Consider the following 22,938-nt stretch of genomic DNA (forward strand, 5'->3'; position numbering starts at 1 on the left):
AATACTTGAATCAGAGAGAAAGCTGCATAATTAGGGCATTTCCTTTATGTATCCTATTATGTAGATAACATAGAGCTATCTGACTGGACAGTGCGTTGGTGTAGGCATTAAATGGAAGATCACAGTATTCAGAAAGTCTGATCTGATAGCAGGCACTGTGTTGGGCTCTTCCACTTGATGAGTAATATTAGACCAGCAATAAGCTATGTACTTATCTTAAATGTCAGACTGTAAATGTTCTTAAAAGATTAACATATACAATAATCTGATTGATTTTTTTTTTCTGATGTATGTTTCTAGAAGTTTATGAAACTTTTTAATGAGCCCTTTTATTATAAAAAAATTAAAATGCAAATAATGTAAGCTGAGACTTTGCTGTCATATTTCTTACTAAAGGTATCTGATACTGTTCAATTAAGTTAATTTAGCATAGTTGCAATAAACATCAATGTATTTGTGGTTGGTGAAGCTTTGTATTTCCCATCGGATTAAAAATATTTTGCTTTCATTGTTATGTTTTGCAATGAACACAGTTTTGGTTTCTTGATCAAAGATGCTTAGGTCATCTGTATATATTATGCTATTTATTTAGTTATGAAGTAGGTTACATAAAAACTGCACAAACATTGAAATCTAAAATTAGAAAATTGTACTTCTAATTGCCATATAAAACTTAAATATGCAGCACTAATGCACACATTTTCTTGCTGGAATTTTTATTTAGCAATTTTACTTTCTGAACAGCAATGTTCATGATTTTACATAAGATGTGTTTGTACAGAGATATCAGTGTATGTATATGTGTATTTTAGTCTGTTGAGGACTCAATTTTTTACTGTCTACTTGCTAAACTCCTTATTCTGTTTCAGAAATGTTACCATTTGCATTGAGAGGGTAAATTCATATGAAACAGGTTCAAATTTATTCTTGCTTAAAACTGAGTGGAAAATGTGAATACTTGTAGTAAGTATAAAACCATCGTATTAATGACTCAGTTTAGTATTTTAGGATAATTTATTGTTCACTGGAAATGCAAGAGGGGAAACGTAGTTGTGTTCTAACACTGCTAACAAAGTGACATATTTCATATGTTCCACAAGTAATAAAAGTAAGAAATCACAAATGCTGTAATTTGATGACATTCTGGGCGTTTGTTTTTCCTTTTCAGTCGGTGGCAAAGACTGGACGATTGCTGATTAGCCATGAGGCTCCCTTGACAGGAGGATTTGCATCTGAAATCAGTTCCACAGTTCAGGTACACAGGTTCTTTGTTTTTAAGCATGGATGAATATGTTTCCCTGTAGAAGAAATACTTAACACCACATTAAAATGAGGTTTTACATTTTTTCAAAGTTATTCTCTTTTTGCAGTTTTGTGGCTGCTTGCCTTGCTTTATCTGAACAGCTGAGAAATCATGTAGGTACTAGGCACTGTGCATAGTGTCTGCTAAGCTAGAAATTTAACTTCCACTGCAAAGCAGGGAGAATGTCCACTCTGAGATGCAGGGCAAAAATCTTTGTGTATAGTCTGGTTTTAATGTTCTTTTTTTTTTTTTTTTTTTTCATACTTAACCCTTGAACTTGAAAATGCATTCTAGAAATGTTGAAATCAGGCACAGAAAAGGCATTCAGGTCCAGTACAGTGTAACATAATGTGACACACAGTGTTCAGAGACCTCATTAGAAAAATCTGCACAAGTTGTTCACGTGTGCTTGTGGTGATGTTCATGCACGTCGAGCTCATATGCACAGAACAGCTTGGAAAGGCTGAGATGTGCATCAGTATCAGTTAGATCTGGAGCATGAGGTTTTGGAAGTCCTTTTGAGCTTTCTGATGTGTTTTATACCTGTACCACCTCAAAAATTTTCCCCTTGCTTTCTTTCCTGTGCACATCAGTGATACTGGTTTGTAGAAACACCTAAATTAAGTGTGTCTATTCCTATCTGATTACTCTTTTTTGATTATTTGAGGATAGTTAAATTATAGGACTACAGTGAAATGGGATTTTAAAATTCGCAAAATATAAAACATGTAGGCAGGAATTAGCAATTAGTAATTAGTAATTGGTAATTAGCTTTGTTTGGGAAGAAATAGAGTTATTAGTTCTGTAATTCTGTGTAATTAGTGTAATTCTGAATTAAATATGCAGAAGGAATCAGAATATTATGTTCCTTTATCTTTTTGCTGCAGTTTCTTTTAAAGAGTACTAATTTTAATGTAATTATATTAAGGCAAATTCATTTTTTCTACCAAAATGTTTTCTCCATTAAGAACCAAATGTTTGGTTTCATAGAGACCTCATAGCAGCCCTCCAGTATCTGAAGGGAGCTTACAAGGAATCTGAAGAAGGGCACTTCATCAGGAACTGTAGTCATAAGAAACAGAGCCATGGATTCAAACTGAACAAAGGGAAATTAATGTGAAATATATATGGAAGAAATTCTTTACTGTGAAGGTGGTAAGGCACTGGAGCAGGTTTCCCAGAGAAGCTATGGATACCCATCCCTGGAAGCCTTCAAGGCCAGGTTGAACAGAGGAGCTCTGAGCAACCGGGTGTAGTTGAAGATGTCCCTGGCCATGGCAGGGAGTTGGAACTAGATAAAGGTCCCTTCCAACCCAAACTGTTCTATGATTCCATGATTTTTCATCCTTGTAAATAATCAGCATTTGTCCTCCTTTCTTTAGTAGATAGTCTCTGATTAAACTAGGAGAAATAAAGACATAAGGTACTGCCAGCTGTGAGTGTAGGAAATTAATTTTCTTTATAAATTCTCACAAAAATGTAAAATACACTCAATCAAAAGAGCCTGTCTTCTAGCATCTTGTATTATTATCAACACCTGAGGAGAAAACTATTATAAAGTGAGCAGCAAAGTCAAAACCTATCATGTAACAAAGGAAAGCATATGTGTTGGATAAAAAAATGAGCTGAAAAAAAATCTTATCAATAAATATCATTGGAAAAAGATGGAATGCCTAATACATTGCTAAAATTACAGCATGAGTTTTTAAACCTTAGACTTCACTGAGAAAGCTACTTACCTGACTGATCCTTCTTGAGGTGTTGTTTTTCATATCAGAGATATGTCTGACAAATATCACTTGTTTAGAAAACAAAGTTGAAAATGCCTTAGTGTAAAGGGTTATTTATCTCTGTAAATATTGAGAGAAAATACTTGTTTTATTACAGTTGCTCATAATTTTGTATTAATCTTTTTTAGGAAACTAGGCTTTGTATCTTAAGAAATATTGGTCTATTACATATGCTCCCTCAGAATAAATTTGAATATAACTTTTTGGCATTGCATTTATCCATGACAGGTTTCTTTCATATAGATTGCCTGATGTGACTCTGTGTTATAACCATATTGCCGTTACTCTGTTTATCCATTCTTGAAGATTCTATCATCCAAATGAAAATTTTGGTATGAGTACTTGAAAGATTAAAATGCAAAAGAGCTTAAAATAGAAAGTTAGAACTTTTTAAAGATCACTATTTCTTTAGGCATAATAAGGGTCTTGCCTTTCTTATGCAGTTAAAAATCTTGATCTCTTGACCATAAAGTTGAGTCTGTATGTCTAATATCACTGTGCTGAACAAAAATTGAAATTCTGTTTTGCTGGATACAATGTGTACTGAGAATGCCAAAAATTGGGGATTGCAGTTGGCTTTAGTTTCTTTTTGCACATGGAAGTAATAAGACTTCAATAAAATCCAGTTGGATAAGATGGTTAGTTTCCATACTGTTATTCCATCCTTGCTGTGAGGTCTCATCATAGAAATAAGGTGAATAGAACTATATAGGCTATTTTAAAAATCAGTGGTCACGTACACTTCATGTGATATACAATTCAAGGAAGAGTACAAATAGAAATGATGGCTTTCACTCACGAACTCCAAGAAAAAATACATAAAATACTTTCCTTTTTGCATATGAGAGATTAAAAGCAGCGTTTGGAGAGCATGTTAAATCAGATTTGTTGTGTGTTGAGTACAGGATATTTTAAAGGGGCACATTATTGAACTATGTGGTCATTTACTCTGCTCAGACATAAAACTAAAAACAAGACCTGGTGTACTTAAAGCTCTACTTGATATGACTTTGCTCCAGTCTTTCATATGTGCTCTCAATGGGTATTATGGAGTGAGCAACAGATACCAGGACAAATTAAATACAGGTATAGTTAAAATTTCAAATAGTTTATATTCGATATAAAAGCTTGCAAAACTCTCATGTTCAGCAGAGAAAGTGTTAAACTTGCATGAAGCACAGTTTGAGAAGCCTCGGGAGAGAAGCCTGCTGAGATGTCACTTCCAAAATAAGAAGAATTGTGTGTGGAAATCATCAGTACATTAATCATTTGTAATACATGAAAACATAAATCCAATAACTGTGTCCTGTTTAAAAACAAAAATGTGAAAAAAAAAAAAGAAAACAGAGAACCAGGCAGGATGGAGATGGCTCGTGCAAAGAGTAAGGAACTCTTTGGACTACTTCACAGAGTTGCTGCCTGCCAACACTGGGGACTTGTTATGGGATGCAGGAGGAAGCATTTTGGAATCATTAAAGTCTTGTGGGAAGTTTAGAGGAGGAACCAAAACTGGAGAGATGTGGGGGCCAGGGTGGTTTGGAGAGACACAGATATGAGAAAGCAGAGAGAGAAAGGGGTAAAAAGTAATCTTGTATTATGGCTTCTGTAATATGGTGGTTGCTATTTTCTGAACTGACTGAAATACATGTAGGGAAGTAGTATATACCCTCTGGCATTGATCCTGCAAATACAGGCAGTGTACATCTCAGGAAGATCTTGGTGGTTTTCTACTCATTCTCTGCAAGTAACGGTTAAAATTTTTAAAAATAGAAAATTAATGATTTTTAATGTTTTCATTTAAGGAATTTAAATTTTTATTTAGGAATTTTGATTTCTGTTTATATTGATGCCATTATAGCAGGATACGCCATGAAAATATTTGCAGTTATTAAAATAAAATAAATGCATATGAGTAAAGAAATTTGATAGCTGACCTGGTAAAAGTCATTGGTGTCTATAAAATATCAAGTCAGCATATTGTTTTTTGTGGACAGTTGCACAGATGCATCATTCTTGGAGGAACAGAGCAATTCTGATTTAATTGTGGTTCCTGTCTCTGTAGCACAGTTTTTTTTTTCTTACTGCCTGGTAAGTACTTTGTCATTGGGCATCTGTCTGCACAGGGGATGTTGGGTCAGCTACCAAAGAAACAGAGGTGAACATAGCTCAGTCCTCAGGAGCCCTTCCACAGGACTCAGTGTGTTTCTCAGACTTACACAGAAGTATCAGTCTTCCAGAAGACTGGTATAATCAGATGATAGGACTCAGAAAACTCAGTGAAATAACGTGTTTCTGAGAGTTGAGTTACATGATGTTATTTTTTCAAATCTTGCATTCTGTATCTACAAATTGGATATAACAGTATTGGACTGTGTGATCAGTGGTGCTTTTGATATCTTCTTCCTGCAGCTAAATAAGGCCTAATCTCCAGTAAGTGCTCTAATTTCCTGCTAGAGTGTGGCATTAGGGGAAACTGTTAGATGAGCTGGTTTTGTGAGAAGCATTTCAGGAAAATTGGATATATAGTGAAATACCTTTCAAAGACATAAGAGTTCCCGAGCAATTTTATCCTAAAGCAGGTTACCATGGGAAAAAACGTGCCCAAAAACATTAAACAACAAGAAAAGAAATGTTATGGTTTCAGCAGGATGAGCATTTTAAATAAAACGACCTGATGTTGAACAGGTACTGTGTTGAGTAACTATGTGTTATTTTAGAGAGTCCTAATGAAAGAATCTCACCTTTCCAAGAAAATGCTTTCAGAATGTTTGTCCCAAATGCTTCTTCGTACCATTGCATTATCTGTCCTTGGAATTTGGGATGTTGAGATATTCCAAACAGTTCCATTATTTCAGTTTTCCCATGAGTAGAAGTTAAGGTGGGAATTCCCAAGGAAGCTGTAATAGTCGTTTGTGATTCTCTCTGTTGCTTTGAGGAAGTGAATGCAGTGCAGGACTTAAAAGTATCCATGGGATCAAGTTTGAGTTTTAGATTATGCACCTGTGTTCATACTTAGTGCAGAAGGAACTAATGAATAACTTGTCTGGGATTGATTTTGAAGTTATGGTGAATAGCATTAGATTTTGTTCAGGTAACACTTAAAATATTATTTTAATGAACAGGCTGTAAACTAGTATTAAATTCTGATTTTATTGAAAGCAGTGATACTGGTGTAATAATTACTCATTTATAGGTAACATTTTCATTCTCACAAGGTGTGTTGAAGCAAATTGCCTTTTGAACTGACCTTTGAGACATAATGGAATGTGTATGTATTTGAGATACAAATTGCTAGAAGTGTGTAATTATAGAAATGAAGGAAATTTTAATTGTTCTCTATTCAGCTGGAAAAATAATAAAAAGACTCAAATATATTTTTCCAAGTTGATTAGAAAAATAATTGAGGCCAGCTTGGACAGCTTTTTGTAGGACCCAGACTTTTTTCAAGGAGTACCATTTCATGGAATGGCTAAAGAAAAGAGGCTCTGGAGTAAATGTAATGTAGATATTCAAGGAAAAGGCTCACTAAAACATGCAGATACAGCAGTATGGTTGTTAAGCTGATGTAAGAAAATTATTATATCTGAATTGATGTTTTTTAGCTTTCTTTGACACAACTATAATAGGCAGTAAAATTGGAAGAGATGAAATATTGACATAATGTGGTCCTTCATTTGTTATCCTGCTTAACTTTCACTGTCTCTCTTTTGGCACATCTAGCAGAAATCACAAGCTGCAATATAAAAGTCTTGTTTTATAGATCTCACCATCAGTTTCTGTCAGTAGAGGTGTGATCTAGAAAATACTGGTATAGAATATAAAGAAAAGTTAGAATAAATACTGGCAAATAAATTCAAGGTGGTCATAAATTGTTTAGCAGTACAAAAAAGAACATAGATTTGAAGGAAAAGAAAATCAAAAGTATATACAAATAAGCCATAATGGTGAAAATCAGTAAGATTATTTCATAAATGAGGGATTGGGAGCAATAAGGGAAGTATCAGCATAAAGCTGCCATTCAGTGACTGGAGATAAAGGTAAATGGAAATATTGCCTGTGTTTATTAAATGTGACTCTAAACAGTTCAGCAAACTCAATTTATGTTGCAGGATGAACTAGAATCAATTTTTACTATGCAAGTTGGAAGTCTTGCATAGCCTTGAATGTCAGCATATTTTGTTACACAATGTAGAAAATAAAGGTGAATAGACAAACCCAGGCTTTCTCAAAGGAAGTGAAGATTTGTTATTAATCTAAAAATAAACAAGATTTGTGCACTGCAAAAAGATTTTTGAAAATTAGGATTTAACAGTGATTCCGAAAAGTTCAGTAAAATTGATATTAAAAAAATCCTCTTTCTGATTGGGAATTTGATGTATGAATTTAATGTAAATCATTTATATTGATTATCAAGCTAACAGTTGTTAGTTATTTTAAAAGAGCTGTGCAAAGAGCTTGGATATAGCAGTAAATGTTCAGGAATTTTTTTTATTTGTTTTCTTTTGTAAATATGAAAGAACAAATTCTGTGCCTTGTACTCCACTGTGTGCCCTGTCCTTGGGCATTGCCCCCCACTGCTGTAGTGCCTGTGCAGTGCTGGGCTTGTGAGCCCAGCTGTCAGGATTTGGTGGTTGTGTTTGTCTGGCAGAGATGGCATTTTTCTGAACCTGTATCACATTTAAAAGAGAACCAAAATCTAACAAGCAGTGCCTGTTCACAGGGTGGTGCCTGGGACTTTCTTCACACTAAATCTTTGAGGCCAAAATTGTTTTGGATGTTGCACAAAAGTCTTCTTATTATAGTTTGGCTCACTGCATGGAAGCGTCTTAATTTTCATTTGTCTAATATTCTGATATCTATACCCATACAGATGTCTTGGTTAATAACTAAGAAATGCAGTACAGGATGTGAGAAATGCAGTGCAGGATGAAATGGACTTCTAAGACATTTTGTTTGATATTATCATGTCATAAAGTCCAATTTACTCATGAGACTTTATGCATACTTATTTAATTTTAGAGAACATACAGAAGAAGAAATTATTCTACAATGAAAACAGAAAATGATTGTAATATTGGCATATGTTATCAGTTCAGCTACAAGGGAGTGTTGTGTTCTCTCTAGGCTGGAATAAATTCAATACTGAGCAAAGTGATTTAATGAATTCAATATAGCCAAATATTGAACAGGACACAGTATTCTGTACTGTGCAAACCTCCCAAATATGTTTCTTAAAAAAAAAGCAAACACCCCCCAAATCCTAAAAAAAACATTCAACATCGGAAAATGAAGTGCTCAAAAATGTTGGTGAATTTTCATAAAATCGGCCCCAGAATACACTGTCTAAGCTGTAAACATTGAGTGTTTACATGTCCAGTTAGTCCAGTCTCTCGACATAACAAGTATCAAAATGTCTTATTCATCTGCAGCTCAGCTTAAGTCTCTTCAGCTTCTGTGAAGCACTTCATGAAGAGGTGCACACAAGAGTGGGCACATGGGCTAAGAGTAGTCCCAGCCATGAGGTTGCTCTTTTTGAGTCTGGACACAGTGTCATGCCATGTGTGAGAGGACATGAACCAAAGCCTTGCCTTCAGGTGGTATTTTACTCAGCCACTTGTGGCACATCCTTCAGATAGCAAATGATTAAACCATGTTTGAATCCCCCTGGCACTGATTTGGACATGGATTTCTACACTATGTGAGTGTGCCCCATCTCTTTGGCTTTGTGTCTGTTCTGTCTAAAAAATCTGGGTTGGAGTAAGCTGAGCCAAAAATGAGACTGGAGCTTGGCAGTTTCCATAGGCAGTGAAAGGAGAGGAGAGCAGTAAGTGCTGCCTCACTAAAAGTCCTCTATAAGTCCAGCAGTAAGGTTTTGAGGGACTGTCCCCAGTGTGTGTGTGGATAAATGCCTGTTCTTCTGGAGTGTGCTGCTTTTATGGTAGGCAAAGCAGGCTGACTTTTATGGTAGGCAAAGCACTGCAGATAGGCACTTTTAACAAAAGCATACAACTGAGAACAAAATATTGTTAAAACTTAGGGTTAACTTGAATGCTTTCTATGGAGTTACTTATTTTCAAGAAATGTATTGAGGAAAGGCTTTTGACACTGAAACAAAATAACCCTTTCCTGTCCCACTTTCAGCTGCATTGTGTGTTAAGGAGAGGGCAGCATTTCTTCCAGCTGCATTGAAATCTGTTTGTTTTCTCCTTTCAGAACTGGTTTTCCTTGCTTTGGTGGGGTACAGAAGTGTGCAGCCAAGTACTTTTTTTTTTTAATGAAAATTCCTGAAGAGGCACAAGTTTATCCCTGGGCAATACAAAGTGGCAAAGTGGCAGAATATGCCGAAAGTCACTGTGGTTCAGTGAAATCAAAAGTTTTAACTACTGAACAAATTCAGTGTTTGATTTACTTTAATCACTTGAGTGTAGAGTAGAAAGTGTGCTCTTAGTCTATGGAATGAGGGCATTTTTTCCATGGTCTGATATTTAGTTTGGCATGCAAATGTTCATATGCTTGAGGCTGAGCTCCAGCATCATTGACCTGCTGATACTCCCGTGTTCATTCATTGTGATTTATAACTTTGAACAATGTGTTTAGTCTTCCATATGCTAATTCTGAAAAAGACCAAAAACATGATCACTGAGGCAGAATTAAAATTTTCTCATTGCTATACACTTCTCCCCATTTGCATTTTCATCTTTCTAGCTATCAGGAATTCTTCTAACAGAAGGAACTTTTTTGTGTTTTTTATTTAGTCTAAGGTAGAGTTTACATTTAGAGTTTTAATGCAGCCTGTTTTGATTAGAATCGTGTTGTGATTCTAACATTTCCATTTCTGATTGCTCATGGAGCTGAAAGAAATGAAATTGTTTCAATCCACATTGTAAGGAGGAAAAAAAAAACACCTCTGAACTGCACATCCTATGTTTTCTGCTCTGTGATCCAGTGATATTTTTCCTTTTTCCCCCCCCTCTCTAATACCATATTGTAGTTCAGTAGCATCAGCATTTCTAACTGATATGTAAATATAGCTAATAATGATTTAGGAGAACATCAAAACTATGAACTTTTCTCTAGCAATTTTGGATCCCTGTTAAGCCTATTACTCAGCAGGCCTTTACATTGCATCCTATCAAATCACCAACTTTTTGCTTAATGAAAATTAATATAAATAAAAGTTTTTTGAAATTCTGATTCTGGCCTGATAACAGACAGCCTATGACAAGGTTCTAGAATAAGGCAACTCTGCAAAGCAACTACTAATTCAAGAATATTCAACTTCTCTTCTGCCTGAAAACTGAACAATACTGAGTGTAACTTGCTCTATTTTGTTTGGCATTATCTTTAATAATTCTCAGTAAATGATGAGTTGCTTTAGAGCTACCAGTAAGTGCTTTGAACAGCAGTTTATGATAGGGAGCCCAGGAGTCCCCTATAAAAGTGTAATAGTTTCCAGTGCTTTGGAGCTATAAAAAACTTCTTGGGTGGTTAAAGTCACTCAACCTTTGGCAGCATTTCTCCAAATACCTCAGTGGGATGATGGAATCCTTTACTAGCCACAGGTATAGCAACTTAAAATGTACTAAGGCACCCTGGCAAACTGGGGTATAGAAAAACGTGGAGTTTTTAAATTGCACTGTATGTCAGGTTTCCTTCTTTGGACCATACAATCAGTACCTTGTCTTATTTACAAAAGAAATTATTTTAGTGAGTTGGTTTGGGGATGTAAAGTGCTGATTCATGCAAGTATATTCTATTACTTTCCTGGCCTTTCATGTTTTGATATGGCTTTTAGAAATGGTCTGGCTAGACTGTTAGTTTAGAGCAACAGACATAGTTCAGAGTAGCATGATTAGAGAAGAGTGGCCTGTGGTATATAAAAAAATCTATACAGAATAAGGGAAAATTCTAAAGCAAAACAGAAAAATCTATCCTTCTTTGTTAATAGTACAGTCAAGTTTTAAAAATAAAAATAAATATGTAAGGGACTTTGCCTTTTTAATTTTCTTGAAGGTTTAATTTAATAAATGCATAAAAGGCCTGTAAAACAGTGTGTATTGATGTTTTATGTATGCTCACAAGATCAGATTATTTCAGTTCTGTGGTGAATATGTTTGTAAAAGGGGATGTAAAAAGAGCCTCTTGAGCTCTTCTGAGCTTCTTTGCTCTTCCAGAGGACCGTGAATTTTATACTGTTGCTGTTGGCAAATTAAGGTTTTTAATATAGAAGAGAAAATGGAGGGTGCAGTTTTACTACCTCAAAAAACCAGTCTACGAGCTTCTGCTGCTTCCCTGCTGAGAAGAGAACTGCCTGATCTCCCTGGGGCAGAGACAGCTTCTCAGTGCCCAGATGTCAAACCTGGCTTAAAGCCTAAAACTGGATCTACAACAGTAGGATAAGTTATGACAGTGCTGAGGTTCCATGTAATAGGTAGGCACAGGAGAAGAAATTTTCAAATAGACTTATTTGTCCAGTAATCCTTTTGAATGAAAATGAACACGTGTTCCTTGCAATCATGTAGGGATCTAGAAGCTACAGTGATGCAATTAAAAAGCTACAGAAGTGATTGAAGCCAGTTAAAAATGCCTGAATAGCAGATGTAAGCCTGGAACTAGTTTCCAAGAGAAAAATAGCCACACTGAGAGAATCTTGTGTGTCCTTTTCTTCCTATGGTCTTACCTGTGACAAGATATGTGCTAGAGAAAGCTCTATTCTGTAGTGTAACACCAGTAAAAGAGAATGAGGTAAGGTACTCCTAGTTGTGTATATAATTAATGTGTTGTATATCAGCAGTGCCTGTGATGCTTTTTGTAATTCTGCTGTTTGCTTCCACAGTGGGATTTTGAAAGGCAGCTTTATTGAAGAGCTATAGCAGTACTGGCATCTGTCTGCATCCTGTTGGAAATGTTTGTTGCTCTTACTGGACTTAACAGTGATCAGGGTGAGCAGGAGACAAAGTTCTAGGCACATACAACACAAATTTTTCTGATGACACATCTCACAAAGAGAGAGGGCTGGTGAGGATTTAATGCTTGTTGTGACTGATGAAGGAAGGAAGGGCTGCTTCCTCTGTACCAGACACTATAGTGATAATTTTATAAAGCAACATTCAAAACTGAAAAAGTTTCTCTACAAAGAGCCAAATCCATCTTTTATTAATCTACATACAGAAGTTTCTGAAGTTTCTGGAAAAATTGATCTATGTAGCTGTAGCTGGAATTGTTCCTCAGATACATTTGCTTGGAAATATTTTACTACCTGTCATCACTGAAGAAGTGCCTTTGGTCCATCTTCCAGCAAGTGGCATGCTCATCACCCAGCTGTGTTTTGCTAAAGCACTAAGCATGCACAAATGACTAACAGTAACTTAAATCTCTAAGGAACACAAATGTCTTCTTGAATAGATGTATGAAGTGGGCACAAAAGTGTTTCACTTTTTCCCTATATCTAGTGAATAGAAGCCATTTATCTTGTACATTTTAAGGAAACTGCTGACCTATATTTGGAGTAATACAGATTAGAAAGGAATATAAATAAAATGTGACTTTCTACTCAAAGCAACATTAGTAAAATACCTAACTCTTTGCACAGGGGCTGGTAGTCAACACAAGATGCACAGATTTCAGTCGTTATCGGGATACCATATCCTCTTAATCCCCACATGTCTCTGACATTATCAACTTGGCTCTGAGGTGCCCATAGTGAAAATGAAGGCCCTGATGATGAAGTTTGTGGAATTAAGATTTCATTCTGAATATCACTTCTTTATTATTTCATTTCTTTTACATGTCAGTGCATGGAGAGGATAGTTTGTCCCAAGAGCCACCTGTTGTTTTTTTTTTTTTTTTAACTGTTTGCACATGTGAACAGTTGGAAAGCTCTAGTTCTTTTAATCAAAGACTGTAGTGCTTTGCTTTTTTGTACCTTCTTTTGTTCAGCCAGCAAGGTTAGTTCTGCTCTGCATTGATCTTGCAAGAAATAAATAGCTGAAAAGTGCCAAGAAAGAATACGCCAAGACTGTATTCTAATATTACAGTATTAGGAATAATGTTGATAGATGTATAAAAGAAGTATGTCACTGTGTGTTCTAGAGAGGACACATTTCATGGTTTTGCTCTAATTTTGTTGATTTCATCAACATTATATCAAAATCCTATATGGCTTTGTATTTATATTGCATGAGTATTAGTACTTATTTTGTATTGGGAAACCTAAATGAAGCTGTATAGCAGCCAGCTGCAGGAGTAAACTTGTAACTTGGACACACTTATATAAGCTCTATTAGTCAAAATGAAGTGTGTTTTTTGAGAGAACTCAGTGTTCCTCAGCTCAATGATTCTGTTCAAAATTGCACCTATGCCACATGAAATGGTAAAAGCAGCAGTAAAGAAGGAATCTTCATTATCCAGTGTGTCTTGCCTTGCTGGAAGTTTTGAAAAGCAATGCAATACATTTATGGGCATCACACAACCATCTGAAAAAGATGCCTCAATTATGGGGGTCTGTCACAGAGAATCAGAAAGGAAATTCTATTATCTTAACCTTTGTTTTTAAAAGTCATTTGTGAACTTCGCAGTCTTCTGTTTTTCAGTCATTCGCATATAGGTTTTCTTTTTAGAGGTGTCTGGTTTTTTTCTTTATAAGATATCTGTAGTTAGACTATGTCTGTTTATGGTTACCTAAATATATGGCCTGACTTTAAAAAAACTGAAAAAACCCCCCAAATCTGCATCTATCTTGAAGCTTACTGAAGCATTCCTGCTTGCTTCTTTTTCTTAGAACTTCTCATTCAAGAAAAACTAATTGCTTGAAAAAAGGTTAATCTAATCTACTCTAAAATAATCTAATCTCCTACTTCTTCCTTTTATGGTAGTCCATAGATCATCTGTGGAAGAAATGAGAGAAAAATGTCATAATCACAGTGATACTTTTTCAAAAGAAAGTACTGTATCTAAGTTTTCTGTTCCAAGGTAATTGAACCACTGAGATGAACAAGTCATTAGTTAGCTTTGGCATAGCTCGCATTTCAAAATTTCTTTATAAATAAGCTTTTCTTCCTTTTGAGAGAGATCTGTTTTTTTACACAGCAGTTTAACACTCATAATTGTGTGACTGAAAAGGTATTGGGTTTTCTGTCTGTATCTACCCATTTATATACTGGTTTCAGAACCTTAAGTTTAGAGTTCTTTAGAAGTAAGAAAATATGAAGTTGTGTGGTTTAAAAGGTTCTCTTAAAATGGATTGTAGATTTGGGAGTATCTTATTTCCTGAGGCAGCAGCACTTTTGGGTTTAACAGTGATGTGTTTCAGGGTTTGGAAATTTAAATGATTAAATTGTCTTCCAGTGGACAAAGGATGACACTTGGCTTGCATGTCTATTATGCCAATAGGTGCAGATATCTATTACGCTAATATAATCAGAATTTATTTTGAAATAAGGATAAAATTAATATTTGGAATAAAAATTATTTTTCCTGTCCTTTCTCCTGATTTATTTCCTTACCTGTGGGCTGAACTTGCCCCTGAGCAAGCATTATTTATAGGTGGGATGGCTTGCAGAAAAGGATGGATGAGAATTATTGCAAACTATTTTCAGAAATTTTTCCATACTGAATTCAGAGTTTATATGTTGGAGATGTCGGCCTTTTAATCTCTTAAATTTTAGAAAGTTGCATGACTTCTGTGGTGATGTGAGTATATAATTTGAGCCTCCTGTGGCTAAAAACATGGCATTTCCAGAAATTGATTCAGTTAAAAGATGCACATGTAATAATCTGTATCATGCATATAACATTTGTTGGATGGGGGAATATCCACTGTGGTAAAATAATAGGGTTTTTTTCTGTTACATTGTTCATATATTTTGTATTTAATGTGTGCAAACAGTCTAATAGAAAGTAAGCAGAAATAATCAAGTAATAGTTGATGGCATGGTGAGGCTATTACTCATTATTGCTTCTCTTGAAGATCACATCTAAGTACTCAAGATGATGTGTTAAAATTAGCTGGTGTGAATTTCAAAGAAAATCCCACATACCAGTTTTAAATACAGAATTGTTGTGATACATAATAGAGCTGTACTATGAGAACAGTTTAAAGTCTTGCAGCCAAGTGACTTCATATTGCAGAAGTGAATTTCAGGTCTGAGTTGTGGTAGTACACAATACTACTCGAGTTAAAGATGAAAGAAAAATCTGCTACTGAAACTTGCATTCCAGTGTTAGTATCTTAAACTATGACCAGAATAAAATGTATTTCTAAGCATACAAACGTGCATAGCCAAAGAAAATATGTTCCCTAATCTGACTGCAGATGGTCGCTCAATAAAATTGCTGAATATCTAAAATAAAACAGTTTTACAGTGTTAAACAAAATAGAATTTTGGTTTGTTATTGAAGATCTATAGGCTGCTCATTTTTAAAATTATGTGGTCAGTTTTTCTTTAATCAGCCCTTAACATATTTATTGTTGTAGGTATATTTTACATTATTAAAACCAGTCCTCCTCTCTGCCTTTTAAAAATATTTTCTGGGTAAAAAAAAAAAGCTGATTGTTTGCGTATGTTCCAGTGCTTCAGTGCTTTACTGTGGGATGTAGTTCTGCCTAAGTTAGTCCTGCTCTGAGTCATGAGCTGTGAGTGCTGCTAAAAATATGATGGAGATCACTTACACCTCTGGAAGTAAATCAGATCTACCTGAACTTTAAATTTGAACAGATTTACTTTTACTTTAAATATTACACAGAACTTGAAAAGCCCTGTGCAATATTTAAAATTCATTGCAAGTGTAAGATCACGGTCCATTATTTGTGTGCTAACAGGTATCGTGGCAGCTGCAGTCTGCAGCCCAGCATTTGCTGCCTGGTGAGTTACCTGGCACTTTGAGTATGAGAGGTATGAGGGCCAATTATCAGGCCTTGTATAACATGTATCTTAATACACTCCTGCTTTGCAATAGTTCAGGTTAGTAGCACTGAGAGGCATAAAAATAGAGCCAGTGATTGCAGTATTTCAAAACAAGGCTGAAGTAAATGATGAGGTATATGTAATGGCCAATATATAGGTTACTTCTAATCTTGACTGTGACAACATTAATATCACAGCCAGGATTGCAGTGAAAGTAAACACTTGAAATGCTGATTGAAAGCATCAGGAAGAAAGAGCTATAAAAGTGTAGGGTAACATGAGGAAAGCTTGTGCTTCATAATTTACTGGATATACAGATCTGACAAGCCATTCAATTGTGATTGAATTAAACACATGTACATTTCCTTCACTTTCTCTTCGCGGCAAGCAGAGGGAGGAAAGTCTCTTCAATTTTCAATTCAGCCATAGGGAATAATATCAATTATGTTTTCCCTGAGAGGAAAAATACAGCCTGGGTAGTATCAAAACACCCCAAAGCTGCTTACTGTCATAGCTAAAGTCGCCTCTGATACTGGCTAGAATGGAGTGTGTTACCTTGAATAGAGCAAACAGCATCATTTTCAACAAAACCTGAAGGTGGTATCTTCTCTCTCCCCCATGATATCTGTTGACAACTAGAAGGAAACTCCCTGTTTCTCTCAGAGGGTTGTCATTTACACCCACTTCAATTGCTGGTGCCTTAGCAATTTACTTGGAAATAGCTGCACTGTGCAACAGCTTTATTCCTTGTAACTGACAGTTTCTGCAAAGGCGTACAGACAAATTTCTGACTGTGTTCTAGCAGCTTCACTGTTTAGGAGTCCTGCATGTTCATCATACCTTTCTCCAGTCAGTTGTAAAATGCTCTAATCTTTGTTTGCTTTTAATTTTGTCGTAATTTACTAGCAGTAGCTATATTAAAACATGAAGCAGTTGAGGAAGATGGCTGAGATAAGAGTTTCAAATTACTATTGAGTTTGGCTTGGCAGCTGAAGTGATTAAAATAATCATATTGTAACATGCATTTGTATCTCCCCCGAAGGAAGTGGCAGTGCTTCCTGATACCTTAGGGGTATGCAAATCAGAAGGAAAAGAATGAAGTATGGCTGCAGATTTTACTGACAGTTTTCAAGTTTGAAAATAGTGAAATAAATATTGTTTTGATGCTTCCAAAATGGAAGAATAACTCTTATGTTTTTTAAACAATAAAATTTTTCCTTTTTTTGGGGGGGGAAGGTTTTGCTCTTAAATTCCTGCTTGGAGTAAGTTATGTGAATGGTGCTGAACTGCTGGTATGCATCAATCATGAAAAATCAAACCAGTCATCACATTAAGCTTCCTATATGAGTGATTTTGCTTTTCTGTCCATTTTGACAAAACATTTTTTTAGATAACAAGGAATAATAGGAAGAGCTAATTTTTGGGGAGATACGTGCCAGTGTGTCACTTTTGTACTTTTACTATCATGCTTGCAAAACCCACAGGTTTACACTAGCCATTCTGCTAAAGAGTCTTGTCTATTTTTTGTCCTAAAGATGATTGTTAATTGAATTGTTGCTCCATTGTTTCTTTGGGGCTGAAAAGGATGTGTTTGTGCTACTGTTCTTCTGGACTGTTTTCCCTGCTCCCTTATTTGTACTTGGTAATGTGAGCTGCAGCTCTCTAGAAGATGATTAAGATTGTTAACAGATCTTGATATTTTCACTGCTGTGGCCACTCTTCCTTCCATTTTTGTGTGCCTTGACAACAGCAAAATAGAGAAATAACAGCCTTTGATTAACAGAGAAATGCATAATCTTGTGCTCTATGTTTATGGATTTTAAATAATTGTATGTTGAAACTCAAGAGTGTTACATCAACAGAAGGCATGATACTTCTGTCATGCTATGCTGGGGGCTGTACCTGCCATAGCAAGGAGTGTTAATTAGTGAAAGCAGAGCATTGAGGGCTTAGAATTTTCTCAGTTCTCACAGTAAATCCATATCTGTAGTTTTAAAAAGTTTTCAAATCATAAAAGCTTTTTGCAAAAGGTTGTCCAGTGTCTAATAACCCTACAGTCCTGATGTCAGTGCCTACGCAAGCAGTCTTTCTGGTTTACTTTGCACTTCCCCATATACAATGCAAACAGATAGCTAATGACTGGGTAAATACAATGGGAATGTACTTTGTGCACTGTGTGTTCTGAGCTTGAGTGTTTTGGTCTTTATTTTGTTTGCCTATTTTTATATTCTTTCACAAGCACATTTTGTAATGATGGAATATTACAGAGTTTCTAATACAGTACAGAGGAATAACACAAGGCATGTATTGTGCTCACTGTCTTTAAATCTGAAATCTTTGCTGATGCCAATTATTTTTGGCTTTTATTCTTTTGAACTGATATAGTATGAACAGGGGTTATGTGTTATGATTCATTAGCACAAGAGTGTTCATTTAAAGTGAAAAAAAAAACCCAGACAAAAATGTATCTTTTAGTGTTTGGCCTGTTTTCCTTTCCTCACTTTTTAATTTATTTTTTAAATGAAAATCCATGAAAAGTCCAAATATATTAAAGAAAAGACAGAGCTGAGGAGAAAGTCATTAGCTGAGAACTACTCCCCATTGTAGTATTAACCCATGAGGATTACATTTGTAAGGAGTATGATTTTCAAAACCATGAAACAAAGACATTGAAAGCAAAGTCTTTAAAACCAGTCTGATCTTGGACTTGCTAACACACCCCAGAACGCCATTACCTGCCCTTGCTGGAAGTGCCTGATGCTGCCTGTTGTACAGCTCCTTGCCTGACAGTATTTCCAACATCTTTTCCACAAAGCTGCTTTCCATCCAGCTGCCCCAGCTTGCAGTGGTGCTCAGGGTACCTGTGTGCTGGGTGCAGGACTTGTTGTACTCTATGAGGTTCTTGTCATTCCATTTTTCTGTGTGATGAAGTGCCTCTGCATAGCTGCTCCATGTCCCAGCTTATCAATCCTTTCCTTGCATGTTTGTCCCCACTGTATTTTTGCTGTGTGTGCTCCATCCCCTCCTGAAGATTGGTAGTAAAAGCTGTTGGTGAACACAGATCCCTGAGAAATCAGTCTGCTAATCACCTGCCTACTGACTTTTGTTCTGCTGATCACCACCCTATGAAACCTGACTGATCCAGATGGTTTTCCACCAATGCTCATTTTTGCAACTTGTGTTTCACCATCTTGATTAAAGTAAGGCTGTTGATAGCCTTGCTGAAATCCTGGTAGAACAGTATCTACTCTTCTCCCCTTGTCCATTATCTTTGACATCTTATATTAGAAGGCAGTGAGGCTGATCAGGCAAGATTTGCCCTTGTTTATTAGTTCATGTTGACCATTCCCAAACAACTTTTGCTCTTTGAAACATGGCATTGGATGCCATGTGGTGGTCTTGGACATGGAATCAAGAATGATTTGCTCTATCTTTCTAGAAACTTGTTATTAGGCAGACTGGATTACAGCTGTAGATTCACATTTCTGAAAGTCCTCCTTGCCCTGCCTAAAAACGTGAATTAATTATGTTGCTCTGCAGATCAAATCTCTCTGCAGAGATCTGATCAGAGTATGATCTGCAGATCATACTCTCTCTGATTCCTACAATCATACAGGATTTGAGGAAGAAATCAGCTTTTATTAATCTTTCTGGGGTACCAGGGAGTCCCTCTAAGCAAAAACCCCAACCCTGTGTCAACCACCTGATTTAGCTGGAAGGTCATGCTGGGTTTTGTTTATACAGTACCCAGTGGCCTGAACAGAATAGATTGGCAGAAGTGCATGGGTTAGTCTATTCTTACATAATTAATTTTCCTAATTAATCTAGAATATTATGGTGGAAATAAAAACTAACGATAGCATTTCTGAAAAAACCCATAGCAATTCAATGCCCGGCAGTTACTGTGTCAATGTGAAAAGCTGCAGTGACCATATGAGACTGGAATGCTTTTGCTATGTGTTGTGTTAACATCTTTCACTACCTAAATTACCTCTCATCTGGTCTGTCAAGCCCAGTCATCATCAAACAGGTCAATTTGGGTTTTCTTTGAGCATTCTCTTTACATACTTTAAGGTTCAAATAGTGGCACTTAGAGATATTTGGAAAAGATAAGCTGAAGTAATATTTTGTTATTTTTGAAGGAAGGAAAGTATTTATTTTGGGAGTCTGGTAGGCTTTGTATCCTGCAGAGATTCATGATTTTCAGCATGAGATTTCTCTGAAGAGTTTTTGGTGTTTTTTTTTTCGTTTGTTTTTTTTTTTTACTGCATTCCTTTGCAACAGCTGGAATTGGGCTCAAAAAGTAGACCTGTGGAACAATGTTCAGAAGGAAATCTGGAAAATTTTCTCACCTAGATTCCTGGTTTGTATATTGCTGTATAATGTAGATAATAGGGGATTTAGTTTAGAAAGTTTGAGAGCCTGTGATTTTTTTTTGTGGGAAAAATTAGCAAGAAAAGCAGCAGAGCATTGGAGCATGAGTGTCCAACTCATATCTAGGATTGCTTGAACGTATTTCTCCTGATCCTTGATGTTAGATAAGCTTTTACTGCTGTTGACAAAGGTTTTTTACTCTACCTCTTACTTCTTGGTGTAATGTAGTTTCTATAAAGTTTTAGTGTGTGAATCCATGGTATCTTTGGGATTACTGGAAACTATCTGTGTGAAACAGAGTGGTTCTGCATGGGGCAGTGGACTTGATATTCTGGAGCACACTTCAGATCTCCACCTTATCAAGTTGTATGACCTTGTTGCATAAGTAAAGATATCTTTTTTTCTTACTCTGTGTTTTTAGTGTACCTTTCTTATTTTCATTTTTGCTTTTTCTCATATTCAGCACTGTCCACTTATTTTAGCAGCTCTTTCAAATATTCATGGAAGAAAAGCAATCATATGGTCTCATTTACAAGAAAATATTTTAAAATTATCTAAGGAAAACTTGTAATGGTAAACTGATTTGTTTTTAACTTAGCCCATAAAAGTAATTAGAGAAGCATTTTGAAGTTGCAAGTAAATGTCTCAAGATGCATTGCAGAGTAAGCAAGGGCACCTGTAAGGGATTTTGCAGAATCCAGCACAAAGTCTTTCCAGAAGTTGCAGAGGTGCAGTGACTTAGAATGCAGGGGACATCCTCTAAACCTTGGCACTATTGGCAAGTAGCTAATTGATCTTGCTGAGACTTCTGCTCTAGATGGGTGCTTATCAACAAATATTGTGTAGTTGTATTGAATTACTGCTTAACTGAGCTCCACTGCTCATGTAATTTGCCTCCACTTGATTGCATCAGTGCAATCAATAAAAATCTCAGCAACTGAAAGTAAGTTCTTTAAACTTTGAGTTGTTATATAAAGCTTGCTAGTTTCACTTACAGTTGATAGCAACATATGATCTTTGTAACTCAGAGATGGGTTGGTTGGTATCTGTTTATTTTGCATTACTTAAAAATTGTTTGATAACAGTCAAAGAAAATGTTGAATTTTTTATATTTGTGATTATTTTATATTTTTATGCTGCATATATCTATTCTTGACTGGGAATGTTCTCCAAAGGCCAATGTGCTGCTTCTGTAATTCAATATTAGCCAATAGTTTACATTGTATTGTGCATTGATAATTTCTTAATGTGAACTACTTTATCAGACATAGTTTCAACTGATTAAGGTCAGATTTTTATCTGTTTTTTTTAATATCAGATGAAACAGGATTTTATACAGAAGAGCTGGCCCTTCCCTAAAACTGATTGACATATGGAGAGGGTTTTTAATCTCTACTGTATCTTATATTTGGTACTAGGATAGGATGCCTGACTTAAACTGAATTTCCACTCTTAGAGGCAGTAATAACAGAAAGCTGATCTAAACAGAACAAACTGCATAATTTGCACTAGATGATTTATGAATTCCATGTCTGGTAAGAATTACATGCTGAAAATCCCTAATTTTGAGTAAAGAGTGCTAATGTTATCTCTTCAGACAATTCATAAACATTCATAAGACAGCACATTGTTTTCAGGAGTACTTGTTCAGTTTTATTGTTTAGAGGAGATATGTTAATAAGTTATTTGTGATTAACACTTGAAGACACTGAGATTTGTTTATTCAGAATCAGACAATTTATCTCCAGATAAATGATACTTTACCAAGAAAAGGGGGACTATTCTGCTTTTTCAAAGAGCAGTTGTTTATTTATGATAATTCAGTATTTCCAATAAGATAAAGAATGCGTTTAGGACTGAGATTAATGTTCTTATCTTTGAAGATGGGGTGTGGAGATTAGCTTTAAAATGCAGAGGCAATTAAGAATTTTGCACTGAGGACAATATCTAATAAATAAATATGCAGCCCTCTGAGCTAGAAGGCAGGGAGGGGGACCTGAATGAAGATCCCATAATCCAAGGGAAATGATCAGTGAATTCCTACACCACATAGACACATACAAATTTATGGGTCTGGTTGGGATCCACCCAAGGTTATTGAGGGAGCTGCTGAAAGTCATCACCTTGTTACTCTCTACAACTACCTGTAATGAGGTTCTAGCCTGAGGGTTGGTCTCTTCTCCCATGTAACAGGAGATAGGACAAGAGGAAATGGCCTCAAGCTGCACCAGGGAAGGGTTAGGTTGAATATTTGGAAACATTGTCAAGCGTTGGAGTAGGCTGCCCAGGAAAATGGTGGAATCACCATCCCTGGAGGTATTTAAAAATCTGGCAAACTGGGACATGGTTTAGAGGGGGACCTGGCAATACTACATTAATGGTTGGACTCAATGATCCTAGATGTCTTTTCCAACCTTATACGTTTTGTGATTCTGTGGGTCTATTAATAAAATGTCAGTGAAGCAGAAGGACTGACTTCCCTTGAAATACCTTTGAATATCTCTACATAGCTCTAGATTGCTATAAAATAAGGATTCACTTAAAAATATCAGTGAGGGAAAATCTG

The 22,938-nt window shown here is 35.9% G+C and overlaps 1 protein-coding gene across 1 annotated transcript in view; it reads left to right on the top strand.

Moving 5' to 3' along the window:
• The window catches only part of BCKDHB (branched chain keto acid dehydrogenase E1 subunit beta), a 105,794-nt gene that overhangs the window by 60,646 nt on the left and 22,210 nt on the right, over nucleotides 1-22,938 (top strand). Inside the window, exon 9 of the mRNA XM_079297974.1 lies at nucleotides 1,169-1,255. Within this exon, the coding sequence (XP_079154100.1) occupies nucleotides 1,169-1,255 (87 nt within the window). The remainder of the gene's footprint in view (nucleotides 1-1,168; nucleotides 1,256-22,938) is intronic.

This window comes from Erithacus rubecula, assembly GCF_903797595.1.
Source record: "Erithacus rubecula genome assembly, chromosome: 2".
Classification (NCBI taxonomy): domain Eukaryota; kingdom Metazoa; phylum Chordata; class Aves; order Passeriformes; family Muscicapidae; genus Erithacus; species Erithacus rubecula.